At 40.4% G+C, this 26377-nt stretch overlaps 2 protein-coding genes and 1 long non-coding RNA gene across 5 annotated transcripts in view; 2 read left to right on the plus strand and 1 right to left on the minus strand.

Annotated features, from left to right (window-relative positions):
- Window positions 1–89: 89 nt before the first annotated feature.
- On the minus strand, window positions 90–24242 carry LOC144034310 (uncharacterized). The gene is made up of 3 exons (XR_013288198.1): window positions 24138–24242; window positions 17496–17559; window positions 90–251 (listed from the first exon to the last, which is right to left on the minus strand). It is a non-coding gene; the product is annotated as an uncharacterized LOC144034310 (long non-coding RNA).
- LOC144033870 (glutamine synthetase-like) lies at window positions 4760–11369 on the plus strand. Of its 2 annotated transcripts, XM_077542241.1 has the most exons (7): window positions 4760–4797; window positions 5293–5485; window positions 7854–8015; window positions 8101–8247; window positions 8926–9053; window positions 9186–9385; window positions 10973–11369. In XM_077542241.1, the coding sequence occupies exons 2-7, from the start codon at window positions 5317–5319 to the stop codon at window positions 11280–11282; spliced, it is 1116 nt and encodes a 371-aa protein (XP_077398367.1). In that variant the 5' UTR covers window positions 4760–4797; window positions 5293–5316; the 3' UTR covers window positions 11283–11369. The 2 variants fall into 2 exon arrangements, with proteins under 2 accessions (XP_077398367.1, XP_077398368.1); XM_077542242.1 differs by lacking the exons at window positions 4760–4797; window positions 5293–5485 and adding an exon at window positions 7555–7635.
- Window positions 23962–26377, plus strand: part of arrdc1b (arrestin domain containing 1b) — a 30823-nt gene continuing 28407 nt past the window's right edge. Inside the window, exon 1 of one of the 2 annotated variants that reach the window (XM_077543046.1) lies at window positions 23962–24344. In XM_077543046.1, coding sequence (XP_077399172.1) covers window positions 24227–24344 — 118 coding nt within the window. In that variant the 5' untranslated portion in view covers window positions 23962–24226. Of the gene's footprint in view, window positions 24345–24391; window positions 24500–26377 lie in introns of those variants that run through there. The other variant, XM_077543047.1, reaches the window with a different exon arrangement.

The following is a 26377-nucleotide window of genomic DNA, read 5'->3' on the forward strand; positions in this document are numbered from 1 at the left end:
TTGAATATAAACCATGATACAGCCAGCGTATACCAATTCTAAATTATTTATGCAAGGTGAGTCAAAAATGTTTATGGATACAAGTTTTTCTTTGGGTCATTATCTTGCTGCATGACAATAGATATCCTGATCAAATTGGATTTATAATTCTTGAAATTGGCACACCAGATGTTTCTGTAGACTTCTGAGTTCATTTTGCTGCTGCCATCAAATGCGAGGGAAAATGCGATCTTCCAGGATGGGCATAAGTTCTGTATGCACAGTAAATAGATGTTAGAGGTATACAGTATATGCTCAAATGTCTCTCATATTCATCGTTTAATGTAAAACTCAAATTCCAATTCAGTACGTAGCAACAAAAAAAAGTAACCTTTTCAATGCCTTTGGAGTGAAGTATAACTACTGTACCATAATGGCCACTCTATGGGTGATTTTTATACTATTATGTTCAACTTCATCACCCTGATATATTTTATTTTTTTAAATTGGGTTAATAGTAAAAAAGGCATGATGACACAAGTAACATGCTCAATCAAAAAAAATCAGTTTCTTTCAAGAAGGGAATGACATCATCCTGTCCCTAGCAACCATCTGGGCTCAGTAACTCTCATCATTCAGATGAAATACATTCATTTCAAGGATGCCTGTTGTCATGGTTGCATGGAGAGTGCGGGACCACATCTGCAGCCATTTGTGTCTGGTGAAATAAAGGACTGAGGAGCCGGAGTAGTCGAGGGACACAAAAATAGTGCACCAGTTTCTTAGAAGTGTTTTGTTAATGTTTTGATTCATTTGAATGGATCCCTCTGTGCTCATCTTCTGGCTGTACGTGATGATCGCACATGAGCTGCTCTGTGGATGGATGCATTACCGGAGACAGAGTGTCAAGCTCTGCAATCAGGCTGGACTTCATCTGCACCCAAGGTGTTGTGTGTGTATGTGTGTGTGTGTGCATGATTTGATTTAGTCAAAGTTATTCCTTTACAGTTCACCATTGGGGGGGATTTACATTGACAACACTGCATTCGGAGAAACTGGAAGTTCTGTATAATTTATTACAAGACAGCCATTTTACCCGTGAGCTTCCCCAAACTCAAAAACAAACTCACTCAGAATTTGAACCAAGAACGTTGTAACACCAGCGTGACTTCAAATGACAGTAAGCTACTGAGTTCAGGCACGGCGCTATACCGAGCCTTAGGGGGTGCTCTACATCACTGCACTGCAGAATGTAAAATTTGTTTTGTGTGTTTTCCCAATAGTGGCCAGAGGCGTCAAAGAACATGGTGGAGAGGCAACCACTCATTCAAGAGTACCAGAGAAGGCGGGTGCCTGAGCAAGTCCCGACGCATCATGAGAAAAACCTAAAGAAAACACTCACACTCAGCAAACAACAAGGTTCCAGTTGCCTTGATTCAACATTTGTGGACTATCATAACCTAGTTTTTATTTATTTTATTTTATTTTTTTGCAAACACGTAGGTATTTGTTGATTGTTTTATGATTGATGACATTGATATATTGATGTTTTATGTGCAGGAGCAATCCCAGGGGCATGAAACAATAAAAATCTGACATTATAACAATAAATAATGGAATTCTTTTTTAAATAATCAACCATTTTTATTTCTTAAATTCACATTGTGTGTAGCAGCAAACTGTAATTTCTTCTAGCAAAGCTATATTGATAAAAAGAAAAAAGATATACAGTAATCTACTGTAATGTAATTTGGAAAACATTTGTTGTGCAGACCCCAAAAGTCAAACTCAAAACTCAGGACTCTGTTGTGAAAACAAATAAATAACATTACAGTTATTCTACTTATATTATAAAAACTTTTAGGCCACCCCTCTTGTCTGACATATGGTGTACGGCATACCCTAATATTTCCAGTTCTGTGTAGCGAGTCGATTTTCTCTCCAAAATCCAGACACTTATTAATTTGCCTGCTATTTTGCGATTCCAAATTGGATGTTCTCCGCTTACACGTGGTTCCATCCAGACATCTGTGAAAAGTGGGTTTAGCTTTTAATTTCACAGAAATAAATAATTAAACGCGCTAGACGCGTCAGTCTTCGGTTAGCTTAGCAATTAGCATGCCTCTCCCTTCATCAAAATACTTGTATTGTACCTTATTCGCCACCATAGAGGCTCTGATTACTGACTTCAGGGTTGGGTTGCACAATTGGGTAGATGCCACGGATTTCCAACTTCCGGGTTTCACACATCAGCGCTTTTTCTGGCCACTGCTGGCTGCATTCCAACACTCGCACCCCCACCCCTGTGCCCCCCAACCTTCATAACCCATCGGCGGGAGTGCGCAGGACATCGCAGTTCTCTGAAATCCTTCAGACAACTGAGACAGACACACTACACACTCGCACCCGTCGACGGGAACGCGCAACCGAGGGGCACAAAGGCGGAAACGCAAGTACTGAGACGCGGCCCATAAGTCGCAAACTGGAACTGGAAACAAAGCTGATGTGTGAAACCCGGAAGTCGAAAGTCCCGCCTCCTCCGTGGCATATACCCCATTTATTGAAAAAAATATCAATATTCCAATATTGGCCCATGGAATATGCATATCGCAAAGACATGCAATAAGTTTTAGATGTGACCCGCTCTAGCAAAAGAGTTCGCAAGTCGAAATGATCAATATTGTGATACTGACGATTTTAGACAGTTTGGACATAAATGTCAATTTTGCGATTTCTCCCAAAAATAGCCTCCTTGGGGTCTCTAGTTTAATTTCCCATCAGAACAAAGGTAAAAAATGTAATAGAAGTATATAAAAATAAGCAATTATTAAACAGTAATGGTACATATGAATGTTTTGATGATAAGCGGTTCTGATAATGGATAGATGGACAAAGCAACCCAAAAAAGTCTAAGTACAACATATTGTGACCATGCTCGAAAGTGAACAGAATGGCGCACTGTAATTGTTCAAACGGTTCCACTTGCCAATAGACAAGCGTGATTAGGCAGGTTGGTGATGTACAGTAGTGCTAAAAGAAAATGTCTCTCTTTATAGGGGATCACTTTTCTCGCCAGACTTTGGCCACTTGGAGACGAATAAGTTAAACCACTTGCTTTGTCGCAACACCTGCGCTCCGTTCCCGGTCAACATAATTACAGATAGGCCTATCCATTGGACCCTATTGCTCCTGCAAGATAATTAATTACCTGTTTTGACAGGGAGTGTTTCTAACAGCCAACATATGCATGACTTACATACTTTCTGCATAAATATGTCAGAGGTTTGTCTTCAGTGCACATCATTTTTGAGCACTGAGAATTTTTTCTTTGTCAATGACGATCATGAGGCCACAGAGAAACGGAGCAAATCTATTTCTTTTATTTTTATTTTTAAGATGTTCTCTCGTGGCCGTGTGCTAACACCACTAACAACAAACACCACTAATCAACAGATCAGAGCCATGTTCTTCACCTTAGGTAATCGTCTGGGCTTTTGTTCCGAAGTTCTACCTTGTCATCTGTGTCGTTCAGCAACATTGATGTTATTTACTGCCAAGTAACAAAGCCTGGGGCAAGAGTTTATTCCATAGAGCACTGTTTGTTAAGGTATGGTGGACTTTTTTTCATTTCAGTGTCATGTGAGGCCACTGCTGTCTGCTGATGGCATTTTAATTCCTGCGTCATCCACAAAATAAAAAATTCTCACAAACTGTCAAATGCATCACATAACTATTAAAAACACATTGGTTTAGGAAGGCATTCAAGTACAATCTGATTATTAAAAAAAATATTATTAATGTAATATGTTTGTATTTAAAAAAAAAAAAAGTATATTTTCACCATGTGAACCTTTGTGACTCATGTCTGTAAGAAGTGTTATATGAATGAAATATACTTAATTGTTTCTCACCCTCAGGCAACTCCAGTAGAGCCAAATTACACACAACCTTCATGAGTACAAAATGGATGAATAGATAAACATGTTTAACTAGTCCTGCATGAATCAGAAAGACGTCTGCTTATTAATATATAACACAAATAATGCAGCATCAAGAAAACAAACCTGGCAAAGTTGGCTTGTTTTGCATTTTCCTATAAAATAAACATATAATTCTGTGACACTTTGTGTTTTAAGTCATCATCATTCTTTGATAGAGTCTCTATGATCTGGTTCTTACATGCAGCTGAAGCCTGTAAAGTTGCTGATATCTTAGTCTGGTTCTTGCATGAGTTATTGACTTTCCATCATCATACTTGATTTAATTGAGGTCACTGAGCTGCAAACCTTGACTCATCTTAACAACTCATAGTCAGCCACTAATAGCAGCAGGCACTATTCTAATGAGTGGTTGTTTGGTTTGTCATGAAAGTTTATGTTCACCTCAGCTAAGCCTGTGCACTGTACTGAATGATTAGTTTATTTTCACATGGCTTATTGAAGTTTTTATGTTGTTGTTTTTTACTAACTACTGAAGCACTAAAAATTGAAATTTACTCAATTGCTTGGTTTGTCTTTGGATGTGGGCACATTATCTTGATGCAATTCAATCAATTCTAATTCAACATCATAAAATGTATATTGAAATAATTCCAAAATGTTGCATAATTCCTAATAATTACAGTACTTGTACAGTAAAAGAATTGAGAACAGTTGGAATCTCGTTCACAGACACATTCAGAGTCTGTCTGTGACGTCACATTCTACGTTAGATTACACTTGACTGCTAATCATTTGCATGCAGTTAAATACCCCAAACAGGTTTTGCCCTGTGCTGATCGAGAGCTGTCTGTAGACAAGTGAAGTCACCTCCGACAAAGTAAGTTGTGTGCTTTATATGGAATACCTGCTGTATGACTGGAAAATACAATCAATGCAATTTCTAATATTTTTAGGTTCCTATTGAATGAAAACTAAAACATGTCAGGAAGCTGTAACAATAACCATACTGCTGAAGGAAGTATGCTGGGTTTGAGTAAATATTAGCAAGATTTATGAGGTATCAGTTTAACTATTTAACCGCTGAATTTGAACATTTTCAGTAAACAATTGCTACCAAAACAATATTTTTTTTTCTGTTGACTTGGTGACCTTACAAATATAATACAGGAAAGATGACTGAAAATTAAAGAAACATTGACAAACAGAACCACCAGAAATCTTCCAGAGGCAATACAAAGAAAAAACAATTAGTGTTACAAATGAATAAAAATCTGTAGTTAGGTGAGTCATTAACATTATGTGTAGAGCTCCTTACTTTAATAAAAATATGTATTAAATTGTACTTACAATAAGTTATAAAATGCCATTTCAGGATAGAGACACCTTCCAGGTAAACATGTCATCAACATCGATCAGCTCTTGCTTTAACAAGGTTGTGCGCGAGCATTACATTAGGCTGCCACAAGGGGACAAATGCCAGGTGACTTACATCTGGATTGATGGAACTGGAGAGGGGCTTCGCAACAAAACCCGGACCCTGGATACTGAACCAAAAAGTATACAAGGTAAATATATTGTTTTAATGATCGACTACCTGACAACAACTTCTCCGTTTTAAGGACATTATAAACGTTGCGGTGACGATATTTTTAACGATATTGGTAATAATTACTGAACAATAGATTGGTGATTGGTGCTTTGGAATAATATAACTTTTATTGCTGCACAATATTTAAGGCACTTTTTTTTTTACCACAATTGAAATGAATAGAAAAAATAAATATAGCAACCGTTATGGAATGAAATGGAAATAAAAACAACACATAAAGCACATTTACTTAGCAAATACAAAGAAAACCCAAACCTACATAAGTCAGTGGCAAATTGCATGAGTCAAGAAAGTCCATTATTTTCTCATGTGTGGTTGATCCTCATGTTGTAGAGGCAAAAAAAAAAAATGCTTTGTAAATTGCAGGCCAGTGTATTGTTGAAAAATGTTTTCCCCTGCGATTATTTAGGCAGTGGTTATTTTGCTGTAACCGGCAACCCTCCTGTGAGCATTATTTTGCCGTGAACGTCTCTGATTGGTCAATAAGAGGAGCGAGAAAATGCAGTAGACATTACTAGCGGGTATGAATAAGCGGTTTACGCCGCGGTTTATGCCGCTGCGCAACAGCAACGCGCACGCCGTCTCGTCGAGGGCACGTTAGTGTAGCGGCCGGTTAGCATAACAAAGTCACGTCAACTATGAGGAGAGTTACCGGTCACTGTAAAATAACCACCGCGGATTGTTTATCTTGGTCAAACATTACGCGACCGCTTCAGTATTATCCAACCACCGTCAATTTGTTTGTTTTTCCCATAAGGAGTGCATCTAATCCATTAATTAACTTTTGTTCATGACTCACAACACAAGTTGTTTCCATGTCCTCCTTGCGTGTCTTTAGCCTGTGCATCCTCTTAACTTTAACGGCAACAATTGTCCTGCACAATTTGCAAACCAATGTCTTTTTTGCATCATATTTGACCTCTCGTAAGCAAACATTCTCCACACGACGAAGGTAGCTCACTCCCACTTTGCCGACAGCCTCACACGCTCCAACATTGTTTTTATGCCGCAGCGAGAGACCCATGTACGTCCAAATACACTCGAAGACGTATGATATGTTGTTATGATGTGTATGTTACGCATTACGTCATCACGTCAATTTTGCGATATTTCACATTTTTATCACCCCAAAAAATACACCAGTAATATCGTAGAAGGTATGATATGGAACCACCAGGTTGAGGTTAATACTAATTTTAACACAGTGGTTCTTAACCTTGTTTGGAGGTACAAAACCCCACCAGTTTCCTAGGCTCATTCACCAAACCCTTCTTTATTGAAAAATATTTATTTTTTTCAAATTCAACACTTAGATATAGGATTTATTGGTAAATAAATAAAATGAACAGGAAGAGTAACCTTTTCATTTAATCTGGCTCTCTTCACCTTGAATTCAGAAAGCGTGTTCTTGTATTCCCCATTATATAGCATAAGGAAGTGTTCCTTTTGTTTTGTTAGATAGCTAATTGTGCTGGACTAAAATTGCTCAACTTAGCATTGCAAACCATGCAGTTAGGATGCTGAGTCCCATCACTCAACTCATCTCTTAAGATGGAACCCAGGGCCAATGAAAACAGCAGAGGCCCCAGAATTGAACACTTTACGTTCCGTTATACATCCATCCATTTTCTTAACCGCTTGTCCTCACAAGGGTCGTGGGGGGCGCTGGAGCATGTGAATTCATATTGCACCTATTCGTCAAACCAGTTTCTTTTTTTGCTTGATATAGTATGAAGGGATTGCAATAATAAAATAAATCCCACAATGTACCACCATACCAGCCACAAGTCGACTACAGAGTGCACAAAATTCCCTGCAGCACAAGGAATGTAGCGTGATCACCAGCAGCAAATGATGGCCTAGAGCAGAGGTGGGCAATCTCGGTCCTCGAGGGCCGTAGTCCTGCAGGTTTTGGAGGTTTCTCACTTCCAACGCAAGCTGATTCCAATCAACAGGCTCATTATCAGACTTATGCAGAGCTTGCTGATGAGCTGATCATATATCAGCTGTGTTGGAGAAAGGCAACATGCAAAACCTGCAGGACTCTGGCCCTCGATGCCCACCTCTGGCCTAGAGGGATGTATCATCACAAATCATTTGAGTCGGGTATGTGTCTTGACCTTCGCCGAACACCTGAGAATGACTCACAGAACCCTGGAGTTCAATCAAGCCCAACTTAAGAACCACTGCTTTAACAACATTGCTATCAGACAGGAGAATTACAGTGTTTATACCTTGAATGTGTTTGCATGCACAAATCCGAACATGGTATTAAAAACCATGTGGTGTTTCTCTGATTTATAAATCAATCTGATTACTGGTAGATATTCCTGAATGGAACTTTGATGGGTCAAGCACATATCAGTCTGAAGGCTCCAACAGCGACATGTACCTCGTCCCAGTGTCTATGTTCAAAGATCCATTCACTCTTGACCCCAACAAACTAGTCCTCTGCGAAGTTTTCAAGTACAACCGCCTTCCTGCAGGTACCCTCTCTACTTTCTTTCTTGACATATTTTATTCTCCAAACTAAGACAGGAAATCTGAAACTGTTTTTGTTGATGTGTTTAGGAACAAACCATCGCGTAAGCTGCAAGAAAGTCATGGACCAGGTTAAAGAGCACCAGATATGGTTTGGCATTGAGCAGGAATACACACTCATGGGAAATGATGGACGTCCATTTGGTTGGCCGAAAAATGGATTCCCTGCACCCCAAGGTCAGTATGTCGACAGTGGACAGTATTGCAATGCAACTATTGACTTGGCAAAAGTTGCTCACTCTTCCTGTAAATACACAATAGGACATTGAGTACAACTGTACTTCGCCATTTCCATAAAAGCAATGTTAACAACCACACTACAAGGCCTCTCTGGTATGCACACGCCGATCTCATCTCTCGGAGCCAGTGAGTCAATTGTTAAGAGGGACCTATGCTCCTTCCTCCCTGATTTTGATGCAAATGAAGATGCCACTATGATTGGTCGGGAGTCAGCTACATTCCATCCCATAATGGCAAACGGCCCTTTCTAGCTACGCCCGTCTATGAAAATTCCCAAACAAAGAACCAAAAAGAGAAACCACCCAGGCACATGTGACAATCACACACACTTGGTTAGGTTACCCAGGTCTTAGGGGATCACAGCACATGAAAAAGAGGAAGGTGAGTTGACTAGCCAGGTCACCTTCTCCTAGCAAACTTCTGGGATTTGATGTCCTAATCAAGGCAAAGCAATTAGACACTATTCAGGATGCAGACTAGCATCTCTTCGACAACTAGTGGCCAACTCATGGCCCTCCAGTTCCAAAGCTCCTTTCATCGTTCAGGTAATCCCAAGGGCGATGTAGACATTACACAACTCATTGTTTGACTCTTTTTTTTTTTTTTTTTTTAAAGGTCCCTACTACTGTGGAGTAGGCGCAGACAAAGCTATTGGACGGGACATTGTGGAGTGTCACTACAAGGCATGTCTCTATGCTGGGATCAAGATCTTTGGAACAAATGCTGAGGTTTTGCCATCTCAGGCAAGTATGGAAAGAAAACATGATTTACATTGCCATGGTGATTCTTCCTTTAAGAAATGTTCTTTTATTATACATCCCTGGAAGCCCTTTTAGTTATTTGCATTATAACCTTGTCTTTACTTCAAATTTCAGTGGGAGTTCCAAGTAGGTCCCTGTGAAGGTATTGAGATTTGTGATCAACTGTGGGTTGCACGCTTCCTGTTGCACCGTATATGCGAAGACTTTGGGGTTATTGCAACACTGGACCCCAAACCAATGACGGGTAACTGGAATAGTTCTGGTGCCCACACTAATGTCAGCACCAAGAAGATGAGGGAAGAAGGAGGACTGCAGTGAGTAAATAATTCTACCAAAAATGTGCATTGGTAGTCATTTGTAACTCTTGTAACTTTCTGTAGTTCTTGTATTTCCTCAAACAATAATGGAGTTATTCACTCATCTGCAAAGGGGACAAAGAAGGAAAAGAGCATTTATTTGGGGCAAAGTCATTTGTTCAAGTTGTTAAATACTGCTATAGAGTGGAGGTCAAGTTTATCTTAACACAGAAAAAAATACCTACTATGCTTTCTTTTTTTCTGAATTTTATAAAGTTCCTATGGATGTCCCTGTATTTCAATGTAAAACAATTCATTTGATTGGGGGATTACACTCCTCAGCCTCCCTGTTAAGGTCTATTCAAGGGTGCTGGAGAGGAGGGTCGGACATAAAGTCAAATCTCAGATTCAGGAGGAGCAGTGTGGTCTCCGTCCTGGTCGTGGAACAGTGGACCAGGTCTACATCATAGGCAGGGTCCTCGAGGGTTCATGGGAGTTGGCCAAACTAGTCTACATGTGTTTTGTGGACTTGGCGAAGGTGTCTGACCATGTCCCTCGTGATTGCGATCTCCAACTATTACTGGAGTAGTTTGAAGCCAAGTGTGAAGCAGTTGGGAACAATACTCCCAAATCTGAGACCAAAGTCCTCAGTCAGAAAAGGATGGAGTGTCCTCTCCAAGAGGAGGAGTTCAAGTATCTTGTTCAAGTATTGTTTTTTTCGTAAGTGAGGGAAGAATGGAATGTCAGCTTGACAGGCAGATAGGTAAAGCATCTGCAGTGACCCAGACTCTGTATCTGTTCGTCGTGGTGAAAAAGGAGCTGAGCCAAAAGGCAAAGCTCTCAATTTACAGATCAAGATAGATTCTCTCACATATGGCCAAGATTCCAGATACAAGTGGCGTGAGTTTCCTGCACAGGGTATCCATGATCTCCCTTAGAGATAGGGTGAGAAGCTCGTTCATCCAAGAGGGGCTTTGAATAGAGCCACTGCTCCTCCACATTGAGAGGAACCAGATGAGGTGGCTCCGGCATCTGGATGGGTGCCTCCTGGACGCCACCCTGGTGAGGCTTTCTGGGCATGTCAGGAGGAGGCCACGGGGACGACCCAGTACACGCTGGAGAGACTATGCGCTCTATTTTCTTTCCCAGCACATGTCTGGCGCAAAGCGCAGTTTAACTGTACGCATGGGTGGAGTTTGCTTTCTTTTAGTATTTTCATAGACTTGCACCAGTAGAAAAGCTGTAATGGGTGTTTTGCGCTGTTGTACGCCTTTCTGAGAGTGTTTTCCTGGCCAATCAGAGCAGCCTCCCTCATTTGCAGAGAGAGGAGGGCCCGGAGTGTAGTCTAACCTAGAACACCGGGCTTGACATTGTGGAAACAGAAACTGACTTGCAGGGGTCCGTGCATGACATTGGCAGCAAAACCTCAAGATCTTACCTTGCGGATAATATGATATGGGCAATTTGAAACCAGCTTGCACCCACAATGTGTTTCTGTTAAGCACTTTATATTCTGTATACCAAATTTATTTTATCTGGTAAATCTACTTGTTAAATATATAGAACTAGTAATCACCCATTGACTTGTGTACTTTTTTTCGACAGATACATTGAGCAGGCCATCGAGAAGCTGAGCAAAAAACACATGGAGCATATTAAAGTGTATGACGCACACGATGGTCAGGACAACGTCAAACGTCTCATAGGACATCTTGAGACCTCCAACTTGAATGAATTCTCTGCTGGAATTGCAAACAGAGATGCCAGCATCCGCATTCCTCGTCACGTGGGTCAACAAAAGAAAGGCTACTTTGAGGACCGTCGCCCTGCAGCCAACTGTGACCCGTACCTTGTGACCAAGGCTATCGCAAGCACCTGCCTGCTTAATGATGATGATGAAGTAAAGGACAATTAGATGAAAAGACTTGAGCCTGGTTTATACTTCTGCGTTTGCTCTTGCATTAATAAAATCAAGTACTGCGTCGCTCATGCGGCGCACACATCTCAAAATCTTGAACACTTTCTAGCGATCCAAGAGTCCATTATGAAAGTTCAAATGGTGTATTGTGGTCCAGATGATTTCCAATCTATTCACAATTCACAGTTCCAAGCGATCTAAAACAAATTTATGCAAATGCAAAAGTAGTCAACAAAACTGTCTCTCTACACCGTCTTTGTGAAGCAAAAAAGAAAAGTCCAGCATCCACATTGCACACCCCCCTCAACACACCTGTTATGCGTTCGTTGCAAGTCCTCCAACAATAACGACCACATTGGTCGTTTTGCCATACACTAAAATACGACCAAGTGTTATAAATTGGATTTTAGAGTCCTCTATCAGCCATGTTGTGTCAGCCATGTTAAATAGCAAAACAAAGTAATGGGAATCGAACCCGGGTCATCTGGACGGAAGACAAACATTTATCTTACTGAGCAAAATGGCCACTAATGATCTTCATGTTTTTTTGGTGTCCACATGTATGTCAATTCGCAGTCAGACTAATGATTGGGGTTAGGATGATGCTCTCAGTGAGGTTGTACAGTACACGTCACGTCTTTACATGGGACACTAATAGTGAGGTTGTAGACCGTTAGAAAACATGTAAACAATACTAAAACAATCACTGATCAAATAGCTCTGTCAGATAAACACTCCTTGTCTTCGGATCAGATGGACCGAGCTTGAGTCTCACATTTGGATATTTGCGCTATTTAACATGGCCGATAGATGTCGCTAAACTAATATATGCAACACTAGGTCGTAATTTGGCAGCTTTCCAAAACGACCTATGTGGTTGTAATTATTGGAGGACTGTCTCATTCGTTAATCAATACTATACTATACTATACTATACTATACTATACTATACTATACTATACTATACTATACTATACTATACTATAGTCACTTGAATTAAATTCATCCAAAATGAATCCCAAGTGAATTAAATTCATCCAAAATGAATCCATTATGATAATGAACTCATAATTAATTAAACTTAATATATTCACTTTGGATTAATTTAATTCAATTGTGTGTTACCAACTGAAGCTATGTTATTAAATTGGTCAGTTCAATTTGTAATCTCAAATTGGTTCAACAATTCTCTTCTCTCTTGAGTGTGCGGCATTACTGCGCAGGCAATTAAATATTCTTTGTGAGATGGTTATCAGGCAGTGCCTAGATGTTTTGGCATTTCCAGACAGTTATCTTTTTGAATGGTACCGTTTCACATTACAGTCCATCATCTACATACACAACTTAATCCGTCATTTGCAACCAGCCGTAGCTGCTTGAACAATATTTTTATTTATCATCTTTAGTTTTTTTTATATTTCATCTTAAATCAAGTGCGCTTCTCCCCCGCAGGATTGCCAGTACCAGCCTAGCTACAATAAAACTTAATTTGAGCATTAGTGTGTAACAGGCAGCGTCCACCCCGGGGTCGAACCCACGTCGCAATCAAGTATCCCGTGTACAAGGGCAAATTACTTCACCTGAGCGAAATTTCTGTGTCACCGCTGTGGCTTGGGGGAGCACTTGAAGGATTGTTTTCCTCGACATGACGAGTGTACTCTGCCTCCGATTGGCTCATCAATCCTCATGCCAAAAGTTAGCTAATTTAATCAGCGTAATCAGGGGGTACCAGCCAATTAGAGGCAGAGGAGGGTAGGCCATGGCACACAAGAGTGTACCAGGGTTTTTTTATGCTGCATTCGAGGATGGTCGGAAGTCGGACTTATCCCAGTTGTTTTTTTCCAGTTCCGATCTGAAAGCATTTAAGGCGAAAGTAAACAACCAAAATGGCGGAGAGTGATGAATTGTTTTTTAATTTGGTCCTCATTACTCATTTTGACCTCCAGCAAACTTGCCTTCTTGCAAATTTGCTTCATTTATTGTTTTTATCTTATTTCATACAGTTCAGTAGTTCATAGTATAATTCCATGCAAGGAGATACTGTCACATATGTTGTGCTAAGTGAAGTTGTGTCAAATATTTATGAATGAAAAAAAAGCCATCTAGTTTCATACTCGAGTAAATTGTGTTTTACCATTCACGGTCTGTTTTTCCAAAGGGGTCGCTATTGTAGAGTGACGTCACATTGTAGTTTGTCGGTGAAGTTGGCATATTTTTTTTTTCCGACTTTGCAAGTGGGATTTCCGAGTTCAAGTGGGCGTTCCCGTACACTCTTCCTGGTTTGAAGTCGGAAAAGTTGGGAATAACCGTGCCTTCACGTGCTATGGTAAAGATGGACCTTACCATTCGGACACTCCTAATTACGACTGAGTTCTGTTCATGTGCTTTTGTTGTTGTCGCAACAAAATACACATGGCACAAGGCTTTTAGTTTAACATTGGTGTGTACTGCGTCTGCTAGAGTGGGGCAATCAATGCTTGAGTGAGCAGAGAAAAAAAAAATCTTTCGAAAATTTCACTTCAACTTGTCTCCGTGGCCACACTATTTGCTCACTAAACATCAAATTTGGACATTCTGTAATCACAAGGATCTTCTTTCAGACAAACCCACTTTTGTGTAACAAATGTGTCATTTAGTTCCTTTTCTTTGACTTCAAGGGAGGAGAAGTCACTCTAATGGGGTACCGCACGAATGCTATTTTTAGCAGCTTGAACCGGATGGAGGTCAAACAGAAGCGGGTTCGTTGACGGCCTATGCTAGTACTGCTTGTTTTGTTCTCGTTTATCTCCACACAAAAAAAAACATGCCGAGTAAACACAGCTTTTATGGAACACTACGACCGTCCACATATGAAGTATATATTCTTTATTCATTATTCATAGCGCTTTTTGGCGCTAGCCTTTCACCTTCATATGTACATTTTGTTGGGTGCCTGCATGCTCCTATGATGACAATCCTGCTCTTGCCGGCTACCACCATCCCGAAGAGGTAAGCGATTGTCTTTATTTTTATTTTCTTTGGCGTTTTTACAGTGCAGGGGCATTATTTAAAATTTCATGGCTTTCATACTCAGTTTTACAGTAAATCTCAACTGGGAGTGTCAAATGCAGTGAACAGCTTGTTTTTGTATGGTCTCTCTGTATCATGGATTTTGACCTGCATAAATGAGGGTTTACTGTACCATGGTAGAAACTTTGGACAAATTAATAGTAAAAAAAAAAGGAAAATAATATGTAGGACTTACAATTTAGTGGCGCCCCAAAGAAAATAATTGCAACCTACCCAGGAGATTTTACAAGCATATTTTAAAATTTTAAAGCAATATATTGCTACTTTTAGGGAAATATTAGTACTTGTTGGTGCATTACTTAAGGTGAATACAACAGTGATATGCAGAAACATGGAATAGACTCTGACTTTTATAAACATCTTTGTTGTCCAGGTCATGGAAATATTAAATCAACAACGTTGACAAGATTTCTTGAAAATGACACTACTGAGATCATTTGTTGTAAAATGATGGCACGTGATGTTGTTATGGTCCTCAAAGGGAAGTTCCTTCTTTTTGATTGTTGTGTGCAGTTCTTTTGCACCTCAAATAGATTGAACATTCTTTTTGAGGTAAACAATGTCAAAAGCTTGGTCAGAGAACCCTGTTTTAAAAGTCCTTGAGTAAGATAAACCCCCAGTTGCTCCTGATTCTGCTTCATCAATAGGTGTTTTGCGTACCTTAAAGGGAGAAAAGTGCTATCCAAACAAATGCACATTCACCAAACTTGCGCATCTGTTTAAAGGAGGCCTTTCTTGTTTTACACGGATGAGTTCCTTCATGCAAAGACAATGAACAACATCAAGCACAACTCCATGGTAAGCACTCCCCATGGGGTACATCCACCAGATATTCATCCATCCACATCCAGGGCTGGACTGGCACAAAAAAAAATCAGTCCTGACATTTTGACCTGGCCCCAGCTCTTGCCTTATGTAGCTCTGCCATTGATGTTTATTGATGATGTTTTAGGTTGCTATCTATAGTCAAAATGGATTGACAGAATGGTCCCTCTAAATTGTGGGCCAGTCTTTTGGTGTATAATGTAGGAAAATAACTATGAAAAAGCACTGCATCTGCCTCAAAAGAGGCCGGCCCACCGGGCATCTGCCCTGTATGCCAGATGGCCAGTCCACATCCCAGGACATCACTTAGTACTTATCGCCACTGATTCGCTAGACAGTCGCACAGCACATATTCATGCCATCGCTTTGGGTGGCCTGTCCTCATGCTGCCTGCGCATAAGGCAAGCAAATGTATGTTCCACTACACCAGTGACTTAATACAGATACAAAATGAAAAGTTAGAGCTGAAGAAGCTATTTGGATTAAAAGTCAAACATTTTCAACAACCAAGGAGTCACCCAGTTGCCTCTATTTAGGTTTGTCGGTTCAAAATAATACTAAACCACACGTGACTCATGAGCAGAATCACATTTTACACACACACACACGTCCACGTTTTAAATGGATTTTAACAAAACTCCCACTAGGTGGTGCTATTAGCGTTGTTCACTATTAACACAATGCCTGAATCATATAGGTACACTACAACTGGCTCAATTCTGGTGGGACAGTTGGTTTTGTGTTAGATGGCGTGCTTTTAAATATAAAGTAGTTGCCTTTGTTTTTCAATTTGTTATATTTCGTCAGCTTTCTTAATGTGAAGTCCAGTATGTGTGTGATTACCCGCAAGATCCTGTATGTGTTTACACGATTTCTGCACAATTCACCAAATCAGATTTGAGACTTTTATTACCATTGTTAATGTTAACTTTTTTTTAAAGTAATTACATAAATAAATAGATAATATGTCCATAAATTACTTCCAAATCAAATGTATTAAAATTTACTACAATATAGTACGTGGTATGTACTGAACTAAAGTAAAAAGGTGCACATTGGGAACATTCTATTCCAAATCAGAACATTTTGCATAGTTTCTTTCTTACGTACCATGCACACATAGAACACTAGATGCACATAAGTAGCCCACAGCAAGTCTGATTAACCACTCCTGACACAAGCATCACAACAAGCCCTATCTGTTCTAGCATATCTTAACACATATACTGTAGTTCCCAATAAATATACAGTAGGATAGAATAGTAATATGTTGGATGCAAATACATTGTTCGACATTAAGGACACTCTGTGCCCATCTGTGCTTGATTTGTTCTAAATACAAAAGTTTTGCATGTAATTTTGGGAAGAAAAGGCTTGAGGAACAGTTCTGATGGCCGGACTTTATCTTAAATCACGCTTACGCTGGCCTTGGTTACGCAAACACAGCGAGATGATGAGAGGCAGCTTGCGATACCTCTGTATCATAGGTGTCAAACTCCGGCCCTTGAGGGCCGCAGTCCTACAGGTTTTTGAGGTTTCCCTCCTCCAACATGTTGACATTTAACATTTTCAATTTATATTTTTACTGTTTTTGAATTTACTTATAGGTATATAGATGCCATATAACTATGTGTAGTTAAATTAATAACACTGTGATAATGATTTTGTGAAATATATTGGAACCTCTCACTCCCTGCCAGCTCTTGAGATAAGAATGTGTATGTTTTAAAAGTTGTCAAGTTCTCATGTCATTAGTCATTTGGTCGTAAAAACTGAAGGTCCAAGGTCAAAGCCTGTCTACATCATTTCTCCGAGGCTGGTGGGGAGCTGAGATAATCGTATCAGTATCATCATTTCTGCTTATTAAGAACACTAATTCTTTGTCAAGTCTAAGGGGGAGAGAAACTTTTGTACTAGTATAAAGCGACTGTGTGTTTCCATATTCGACACACTGGAAGCTTAACATCACCTTTCGAATGTAAGCTTTTTTTCCTGTGTCTTAAGAGCTCTTAATAAACTCCTTGCAAGGGAAACTTTTTCATGAGATCTCAATTCTGATTTATTTGAACACGCAAAAGATTACACTTAATAAAGTAATCAAATAATGCCTTCAAACACAAGCTGATTCCAATTAGCAGGATCGCTATGCAGAGCTCGCTGATGAGCTGATCATATATCAGCTGTGATGGAGAACGGAAACATCCAAAACCTGCAGGACTGCGACCGTCCAGGGCCAGAGTTTGACACCTATGCTCTGTATAGTGGCAAAGCTTAGGCTCCGCCCATGGTCAGCATAGTAAGGAAAGCTGGACTCACCATTGGCCCATATGTGGATGAGGACTGGCTCACTTCCATGAGACAGGGGCACCCCTTCTGATTTCTGCAAGACAATAAATAAAGTATATAAAGTATGGTATAATTATTTTTTATTTCGGGGGTATTTTAATGAAAGTATCTCAAAGGCATGTTATTAATACCCGAAAGGAGTGTTTTTAATAGAAAAAGATTAATAGGTCTCTTTGCGATGTGACTTGTTTAGGCCCTAATTGTTTCTGCCCACCCAAGCTTTTAATTTCACATTTATGAGCACAACTGTAGATGTACCATTTTATGAAATATTTTCTGACGAATAACAATATTAATGTGAATTGTTGTCCAGGTCAAATATAGTTAATAAAATATTGACCCGATTTTATAACGGTAGCGCTGGAACACGTTGCATTGAAGAGATTGGTTTCCTTTTCAAAATGTGCATCTGCACTTATCACTCATTAGTCACTTCACTGTTTTCACTTGTTCATCTTATCATGACTCCACTTTTGATACCTGTAGTTCATCACCACAATCTGCTTTCCAGAACTTTCCACATGCCGTAATAGGACCTAGGCTAAAATGTTGTCGCTCAGTAGGTAGCAATGTTCACTTTTGCCTTATATTAAGTGGAGGTGACATAAGGTGTTAATATCCGTTACTTCCTGACATATAATCCTATCACTCTTGGGTGTACTACTTTAGAATGACTCATTAATTAACGAAGCTGCTTGAGTGAACACTTTTATGACTAAACAAAAGAAGCAGTGTGAATATACGTAGACAGCATACCAGATTTCCATGGATACAAGGAAGTAACTTGGCAACCATTGTGCTTGTCTGTCGTCATAGAAAGATCTGTTTCAGGGCCCTTACTAGAATATTAACATCCTGGTGGGCTGTTAATCATGGAGATATTGCATGTCTCTATCTTTAGGTCTAATGTCAACAGTAAATGAGAATCATGTTCCTTGTGGGTATTTTATTCTGAAATGTTGGTCTCTTCAACAGTTGCTTATCATTGCAGTTGCTTATCTTCAATGATGACAGACAGTGCAGAGACCAAGAACACATAAAAGTATTCAAGAATTGAGAGTTCTGATGCGATCATTTCCGTTCAAGATGTACCGGTATGTATTTGAGTATGTTGTATTGCATGTTATTATTGTAAAAAGAAAAACGCATACAAACTAATTACATTTTTACAGTAAATGGAAAATGTCGAGTTAAGTTATAAGTTAGCTTTGGTGTTTGATGTTTTCCTGTTATGCCAAGACAGTATGGTATAATATTATTATTAGCAGGCAATATGGATATCGATATCCTCATTTTCTGTAAATATTTCATTTGTACTTACATAGTCAAGTTGTAGTGAAACAAAATGTCAAATATTATGCCGCATTTAGTTTTAGGGATATTTTTAGAGTTTTAGTCTCAGGTATTAACAGGCAGGGACACCATAAGTAGTGTAATGTAATGGCAAAGGGCCCCTGACAGGGTCCTAAATACACTGTGCTGTGTTTGGGAACTCTTCCTAGCCACTATGTAGCTCCCATAGTGGTTTCACCCTTTTGTAGTGTTGTTTAAATGTTTAGTAAGTAAATTTGTTTATTCCTTTCAGTGGGGGTCAAAAGCAGTCGTTGCTGTTGAAAAGTGCGGGGTTTGGTAAATTTTGTGATATCTGTACTTTACTGGAGTATTTATTTTTCAGATGACTTCATTTTACTACATACATTTGAAAACTATCTGGCGAGAAATCTGGAGTAGGCTTCCTCGGAATAAAAGCATGGACAACATTTATCAATGCTGATGCTGATGGTTTTCCATGCCAAGTATTTGTTATCGTTGGCGAGAATGATTTGTGGCAAATGAGTTGTGCCTTTGCTGCCTAAAAAAACACACACAACCATCCGGTAGTCAAACAGACGGCGGCATATTAGGGCCACATACAAATATTTTGTTAGAGAGGGGGGTAATATTCAGAGAAAAAACTCACAAATTTACAAGAATAAGTTTGAATATTTGCGACATTATAAATAGTGTTGTTCCGATACCGTTTTTTTCTACCCCGATACCGTTTCCGATACCAGTTTTGCAGTATCGGACGATACCGTAGCGATAACTAGGTTGTTGTTTTTTTCTCACCATGAAAAAGCTGCCCTGCATTGGTTCAGAGCATTCAAGAGCCAATAGGATATCTTGGTTCAGCATGCAGTGAACACATCACACATCAGTGAATTTCGTGCACGATCAAGACACAAAATGCTGCATCCAACCCAAGAAGGGCAAGACTCACAGAGGACCACATTGAAAGTGCACTTTCTAAACCCTTTTATGTCTTAATATATTTGCACTTTTCAATTTTAGCCTTTTAAAAAAGGTGGAGCTGAGTGCAACTGCAGCATTTGATGTTGACTTTTACTGATTGTTTCTGTTTTGTAGTTTACTACCTCAAAATATTGTTGAGTGTTATTTACATTTGTGTAGTTTACAACCTCAAAATATAGTTCGGATTACTTGTATAGTTAACCACCTCAATTTTTTCTTATCTTATGTGTGTTTTTAGTACCAGATCCACAGCGGCAATTCATGGTGGAAGTGGATGCGTCCAATGAGGGGATCGGAGCTGTCCTGTCTCAACGTGCAGAGAAGGATGGAAAGATGCACCCCCGCGCATTCTTTTCACGACGATTATCCAAGGCCGAGCGGAACTATGACGTTGGGGACAAAGAGCTTCTGGCCGTCAAGCTTGCTCTGGAAGAGAGGAGGCACTGGCTTGAGGGGGCAAAGCATCCATTCGTGGTCTGGACCGATCACAAGAACCTGGAATACATACGCAAAGCCAAGAGACTCAACTCACGCCATGCCAGATGGGCACTGTTCTTCAACCGGTTTTCCTTCTCTCTCACTTACAGGCCGGGGTCTCAAAACGTCAAACCCGACGCCCTGTCCCGTCTCTACGACCCTGAGCCTGTAACTAAGGAACCAGAGACCATCCTTTCGCCGGACTGTGTGATTGGAGCCGTGACATGGCAAATCGAGAGGGAAGTGAAACAAGCCAACGGTGAGGCAACCCCACCAAAAGGGTGCCCGGCGAATAGACTTTTTGTTCCAGAGCAGCTGCGCCCACAGGTGATCCATTGGGGTCACACCTCGCTTCTATCCTGTCATCCAGGAGTTCGACGGACAATTTACGCCATCTCCCGGTGTTTCTGGTGGCCTTCCATGGAGCCGGAGGTCCGGGAGTACATCGAGGCCTGCTCGGTATGTGCTCGAAACAAGACATCCACCAGATCACGCATGGGTCTGCTACAGCCTCTTCCCATTCCTTCCAGACCATGGGCAGAAATTTCCCTGGATTTTGTCACGGGACTTCCTCTCTCCAAAGGAAAGACCACCATTCTCACAGTAGTCGACCGATTTTCTAAGATGGTCCGATTCTTAGTCAAAGCTTCCCTCAGCCAAGGAAATGGCTGAGGTCATGATTAAACACGTTTTTCGAGTTTACGGGTTCCCTAGAGACATTGTGTCGGATCGGGGGCCCCAGTTTGTGTCACGCTTTTGGAAGGAATTTTGCCGCCTAATAGGCGCCAAAGCCAGCCTAACCTCAGGGTACCACCCTGAGGCTAATGGTCAGTCGGAACGTCTCAACCAGCAGCTGGAAACCGGTTTACGGTGCCTTGTATCTCAGAACCAGGCATCGTGGAGCAAACACCTGGTCTGGGTTGAGTTTGCCCATAACTCCCTGCCCACCTCTGCCACTGGACTCACCCCCTTCAAATGCGTTTTTGGATACAACCCTCCTTTTATTGCTAACCTAGAGTCTGAGGCCTCTGTTCCCTCAGCCCATGCCTTGGTCCGTCGTTGCCATCGCGTCTGGGCAGCCGCTCGGCAGGTTCTGGAGCGCCAGAGGGACAGAGGCAAGCGAGCAGCGGATCGGAAAAGGAGACCTGCTCCAGTATACCAGCCAGGGAACAAAGTGTGGTTGTCAGCCAAACATCTGCATTTAAAGGTGCCATGCCAAAAGTTGGCGCCTCGGTTTGTGGGCCCATACCCCATCTCCAAGGTGATCAACCCGGCCGCGGTCCGTCTTCGCCTGCCTCGGTCTCTGCGTGTTCACCCAACGTTCCACGTAAGCCAAGTCAAGCCAGTCAGGGAGAGTTCTCTGGTTCCGGCTCCTACGCCCCCGTCGCCTCCTGTGATTGTGGATGGGGGGCCCGTCTACAAAGTCAAGCGATTGCTGGCCGTCCGCAAGCGGGGCCGGGGCAGGCAGTTCTTGGTGGACTGGGAGGGGTATGGGCCCGAGGAAAGACAGTGGATACCTTCCCGCTTCATCATGGATGACTCTCTAATTGAAGACTTTTTTAGGGATCATCCTGACCAGCCTGGGCCGTCAGGAGTCGGCCCTAGGGGGAGGGGTACTGTCACACCGCGGTGAGGGTGTCTTGTCATTTCCTGTTTTATTGTGAAAAGTCTGACTCCTCTCGTTTCAGGTCACTTGCCTCGTCACTCGTGTGGTGTCTGTGTCAACCCTGATTGTTTCCACCTGTTCCCCATTACCCTCATGTGTTAAATAGTCTGCGTTTTCCCTGTCTTGTGCCGAAGTGTTTTCGTTTGAGCCACTGAAGCCTGCCATTGACCACAGCCTTGTTACCTAATTGCCTTGTTACCTAATTGCCTTGTTACCTAATTGCCTTGTTGCCTTTATTGCCTTGTCTTGTGAGAGAACCTTTGTTTGTAATTTTGTATAACTTAGTTTTGTTTAGTCATAGAGTGATTTTTGGTTTTGAATGTAGTTTTGAACTTCCTCCCTTTTGGAGCGCTTTCAGTTAATGTTTGAATAGTCTTTATTTTCTCCCTCTCATCGAAGAGCTTTTGTTTTGTTAATTAAAAAGCTGCTTTACCCTCCACCTCTTCCTCTGCGTCTGAGTCCAAAAACAGCCACGTTGTGTCAAGTAATAATAAAAGATAAGTGAAAAATATTGTATATTAGAAGTGTTGATTTCATCACATTTATTTATGAAATGTGTAAGGCCATTTGTATTTTCAACTACCAGACTATATGAACAGCCTGTATAAGACACAATAAAATGATTTTTAAAAACTAAATACATTAATAAACTGAAAGGAAAATATCTAGTGCCCATAAAAAGTCCCATTCAAACTATGTGGTTGTATAAGCTTTTTCAAGGCAAGTGCAAGAAATTAAATTACATTCGATACAACAGTGAGTGCTTCAAGTATGTTTAGGAGTACAGTAGCTCACATTTATCTAGAGTTCATCACAACCTGTGGTGTCGCAGTTTGAACACCGGGTGGCGCATTGGGTGCCACCCACGTAATGACACACTTCAACCAAGACAGCCGAAGAAGAAAGTCATGGCTGGTGTATGGATTTTAGCATTGTGATTAAATATAAATAGAAGACTGATTACTGAGAATACTGCACAGATAATCAAACCCAATGTCTGCTACAAGCACAGACAGTAATCCCCTCCCAATTTAAGACTATTTGCGGCAATCGAAGGCTTTTATCTGCCGTGATTGGATCTCGACGAAGTTACATGCTATGCTAATGGCCACAGTGAACGCAAGTAAACTTGCACACTCTAATGGGAAAAGTGAAAGTATGGAAGAGGTTCAGCTTAGCCCTGCAATTCTAAGCCTACGTCACAAGTCAAAATGATGGTCAACTCAGTGAAAGGAAGCTCTCCGCTCATTGAAAAGCATTGGACTTTGGATCGTTGTAATTTGATTTGTTTATTTTTTATTTCAAAATGTGATGCAATATCGTTTGACTACAATAATCTGCCTGGTTTGTATGCTAGTCAAAGGCAAAAGCAATACAAAATTTGTTTACACCGTGCAAAAGGACACATTTGCATTGATTGCATTGCATTATGGAAATAGAAATGCCCCGATGTTCTGAATTGGCAATAGGCGAAATGGTGTGGAAAATAAGCACAAGAAATGGCGACTGTGAAAATGGAGAATCAATTGGTTTTGTCAAAACAGAGTGACGTCTTGTCTCATGTACAGAGCCATTGCCCCTGAAGTACAGTACAGTAGTTGATACAAAAACAACAACAATAACGAAAGCAACCAAATATATTTCGTACCAGTCATAGCCTATCATACTGGTTTATCATGACCTCATCCAACTGACCAAAATATATTTTTTAATGTGTACTTTTGTACTTAAATACTTATTTTACCGTTTTTCTTTTTACACAATCGTGTCTTATGCAAAGAGTCAGACTATGACTACTTTTGCCATTTGTTATCAGGGCTGAGCAATAGAGACTGTTTTGAGTTGAAGAACTCCTCTAGATGTTGCTTTTCTCGTTTTATCAGATTAGAACGTTGACTGTCACATGTAGACAGAGCAAGTGCGGGTGCTAATCTGTTTCCGGAGGACTTTCTTTGTGGCTTTGTGCAAGCCACCCCCTCTCCTTTTTTATGTTTTTCCTGGCTCTCCTTGTCTACACTGCCATCCCAAGGATCAATTTGTGTTTGTGGGAAAGAGTCGATTAACACAATAGAAGAGTTATAGCGTGAATTTAGGTGAACCGTACACAAGTATGAATTTATACAATCCACTTGACCGTCAGATAAGTGAGTTTGTCCCTCCCATGACTGACAACGCACCGTTCAGTGACGTCAATTCTCTTCGAGCCAGCAGGTGAGAGTCAAGCATCGCGTCTTCGCGCAAAGCCGACAAGTAGCGGAGCGCAGCCATGGGAAAGCTACAAGAATTTGACATCACTTTCGCTAACAACAAAGTGGTTTACAGCCCGGGAGAATCTATCGGCGGAACTGTCAAAATACGCATCAGCAACTCGCTGCAGTACAAAGGTAATGTCTGCTGTGCTCGAACATGTTAAAGGAGAGGAGTGTGTTGCCCGGGGAAGAGCGCTGTGATACACGAAGCAGGGCAAACTTTACAGTTGCTGGCTGAAATGTGGAAGAATACACAGCAGTGTTGCTGGGCTACAATGCGTTACCTCCAGGTAGTTTAACGTTGTAGAATGTTGTGTTTTCACCCTTTTATTTCCCCTCATATGGCTTCAAAGCAAGTCGGTGGTGTTTGTTATCAAGACGCGTGAAAACCACATCCTAGACTACATCCTGCTTGATACATGCTTACACTTGTTTTGTTAACATGACAAACTTGTCTGGCTGTAGAACTTGGACTAACAGTCTTGTCAAAATAAAATAGCGGGTGTTAGCGTACACGGGATGTAGGCTACATTTGTCAGAAATGTGAACAAGTGAATTGAATTCAGGTCATCTGACAATGATGGGATTGAAATTGAATAGTAAGGTGGTCTCAGTAGTTGTCCTTAAAATGAACAATAGGTGTCACATAGGATGTCAATATATTGCACAAGTCCTGAATAACAGTCTTTGGTAATAAAAAAGTGGTTCACATGGCTGACTTTTATGTAGCTAATGTGGGATCAATTCCCCCTCAATGGCCATATGTGTGAATGTGAGTGTTAAATTGTCTTTCTCTCGTTGGCTAATGACTAATCTGGGTGGTGTCTGCCTTTCCGCCAGTCAGTTCTGAGATAGTTGGGGGTACTCATAAAGTGACACACCTTCACATTGTCTACTAGCTTGCTAATAAAATATTGCCTGCTGTATTGATGCCTTAGACATGACACCGGTTTCAGACAAAAATGTAATGGTCTGGAGTAGTGGTGGGCAATTAATAAGAAACAAATAAGAAAAATTAATAAGAAATCGGAATGTCAACATGATAACACTATCTTTGTCCTTTTTTGTCCAGGTATTTAGAAAAAGTGTATTGTCTTGTTTCAGTAAATTTCTTCGTGTGTAAATGTGGTACTATATGTTTTGTAATTAAGAAAGAAAAATATAAGCATTAAAATGAAATGTTATTTTTTTGTCCATATCAGGGATGTTCAATACCACTTTTTCAGGCAGGTACGAGTACGGTACTCAACTCATCACTGACTAGTCATCATGAGTCGTAACCGATACTAATAACAGGTACTGATATCACTAGTACTTTTGATGCATAAAATTTCCCCATGAAAACAATGACAGATCATTTTAGATAAATACATGTATACCAACATAGCATTTTCCTTAAAAGTGCAGGAAATTTTTGACAATTTCCTATTCTTCAAATGTCCAATTTCTAGTGTTCCTAATAGATGCACAAGAGGGTGGCCGGGTACCAATACCTTGAAATAAGGCTGTTGATTAGCCCGATACTGATACCTGGTATCAGTACTTGCCAATCCCTAGTCCATATGTACCCTGCACTCTAAAAACAGTTGGGTCAAAAATGGACTGATCCTCTACTTGGGTTGATTTGACCCAACTTTGAGTCAAGAAATGTTTTTTTCAGCGTTTAACAACTCATACATATTGGTCAGATCTTTTACTTGGGTCAAAAAAATGGGTCATTTTGTATAAAACAACCCAGACCGTTGAGTCAAATTGACCCATAAAGTGGATCGGCCCATTTTTTTAGCCATAATTGGGTTACTTTTGACCCAACTGTTTTTAGAGTGTGTGATTGGCTGGCGTGTAGTCAAAGGTGCACCCCGCTTCCAAAGTCAGCTAAGACAGGTTTCAGTCCCCTGTGACTCTATTGAGTATAAGTTATATTAAAATATATAAATACACATAAAAATGGATAATTTTCTTGAATATATCTAACAGCTAAAAAGAAACCCCATAATTCAACATCTCATGCAATTACAGTATTGAATAGAAGACAAAAAAAATATATATATATATATGTATATTTTGAATTGAACTACTGAAACAAAGAATCTTCCAAACAATATTCTAATTTATTTTTGATTCACCTGTAGTTTATTTAGCCTATTGATAAAATGTCACATCCTGGA

This window comes from Vanacampus margaritifer, chromosome 14, assembly GCF_051991255.1.
Source record: "Vanacampus margaritifer isolate UIUO_Vmar chromosome 14, RoL_Vmar_1.0, whole genome shotgun sequence".
Classification (NCBI taxonomy): domain Eukaryota; kingdom Metazoa; phylum Chordata; class Actinopteri; order Syngnathiformes; family Syngnathidae; genus Vanacampus; species Vanacampus margaritifer.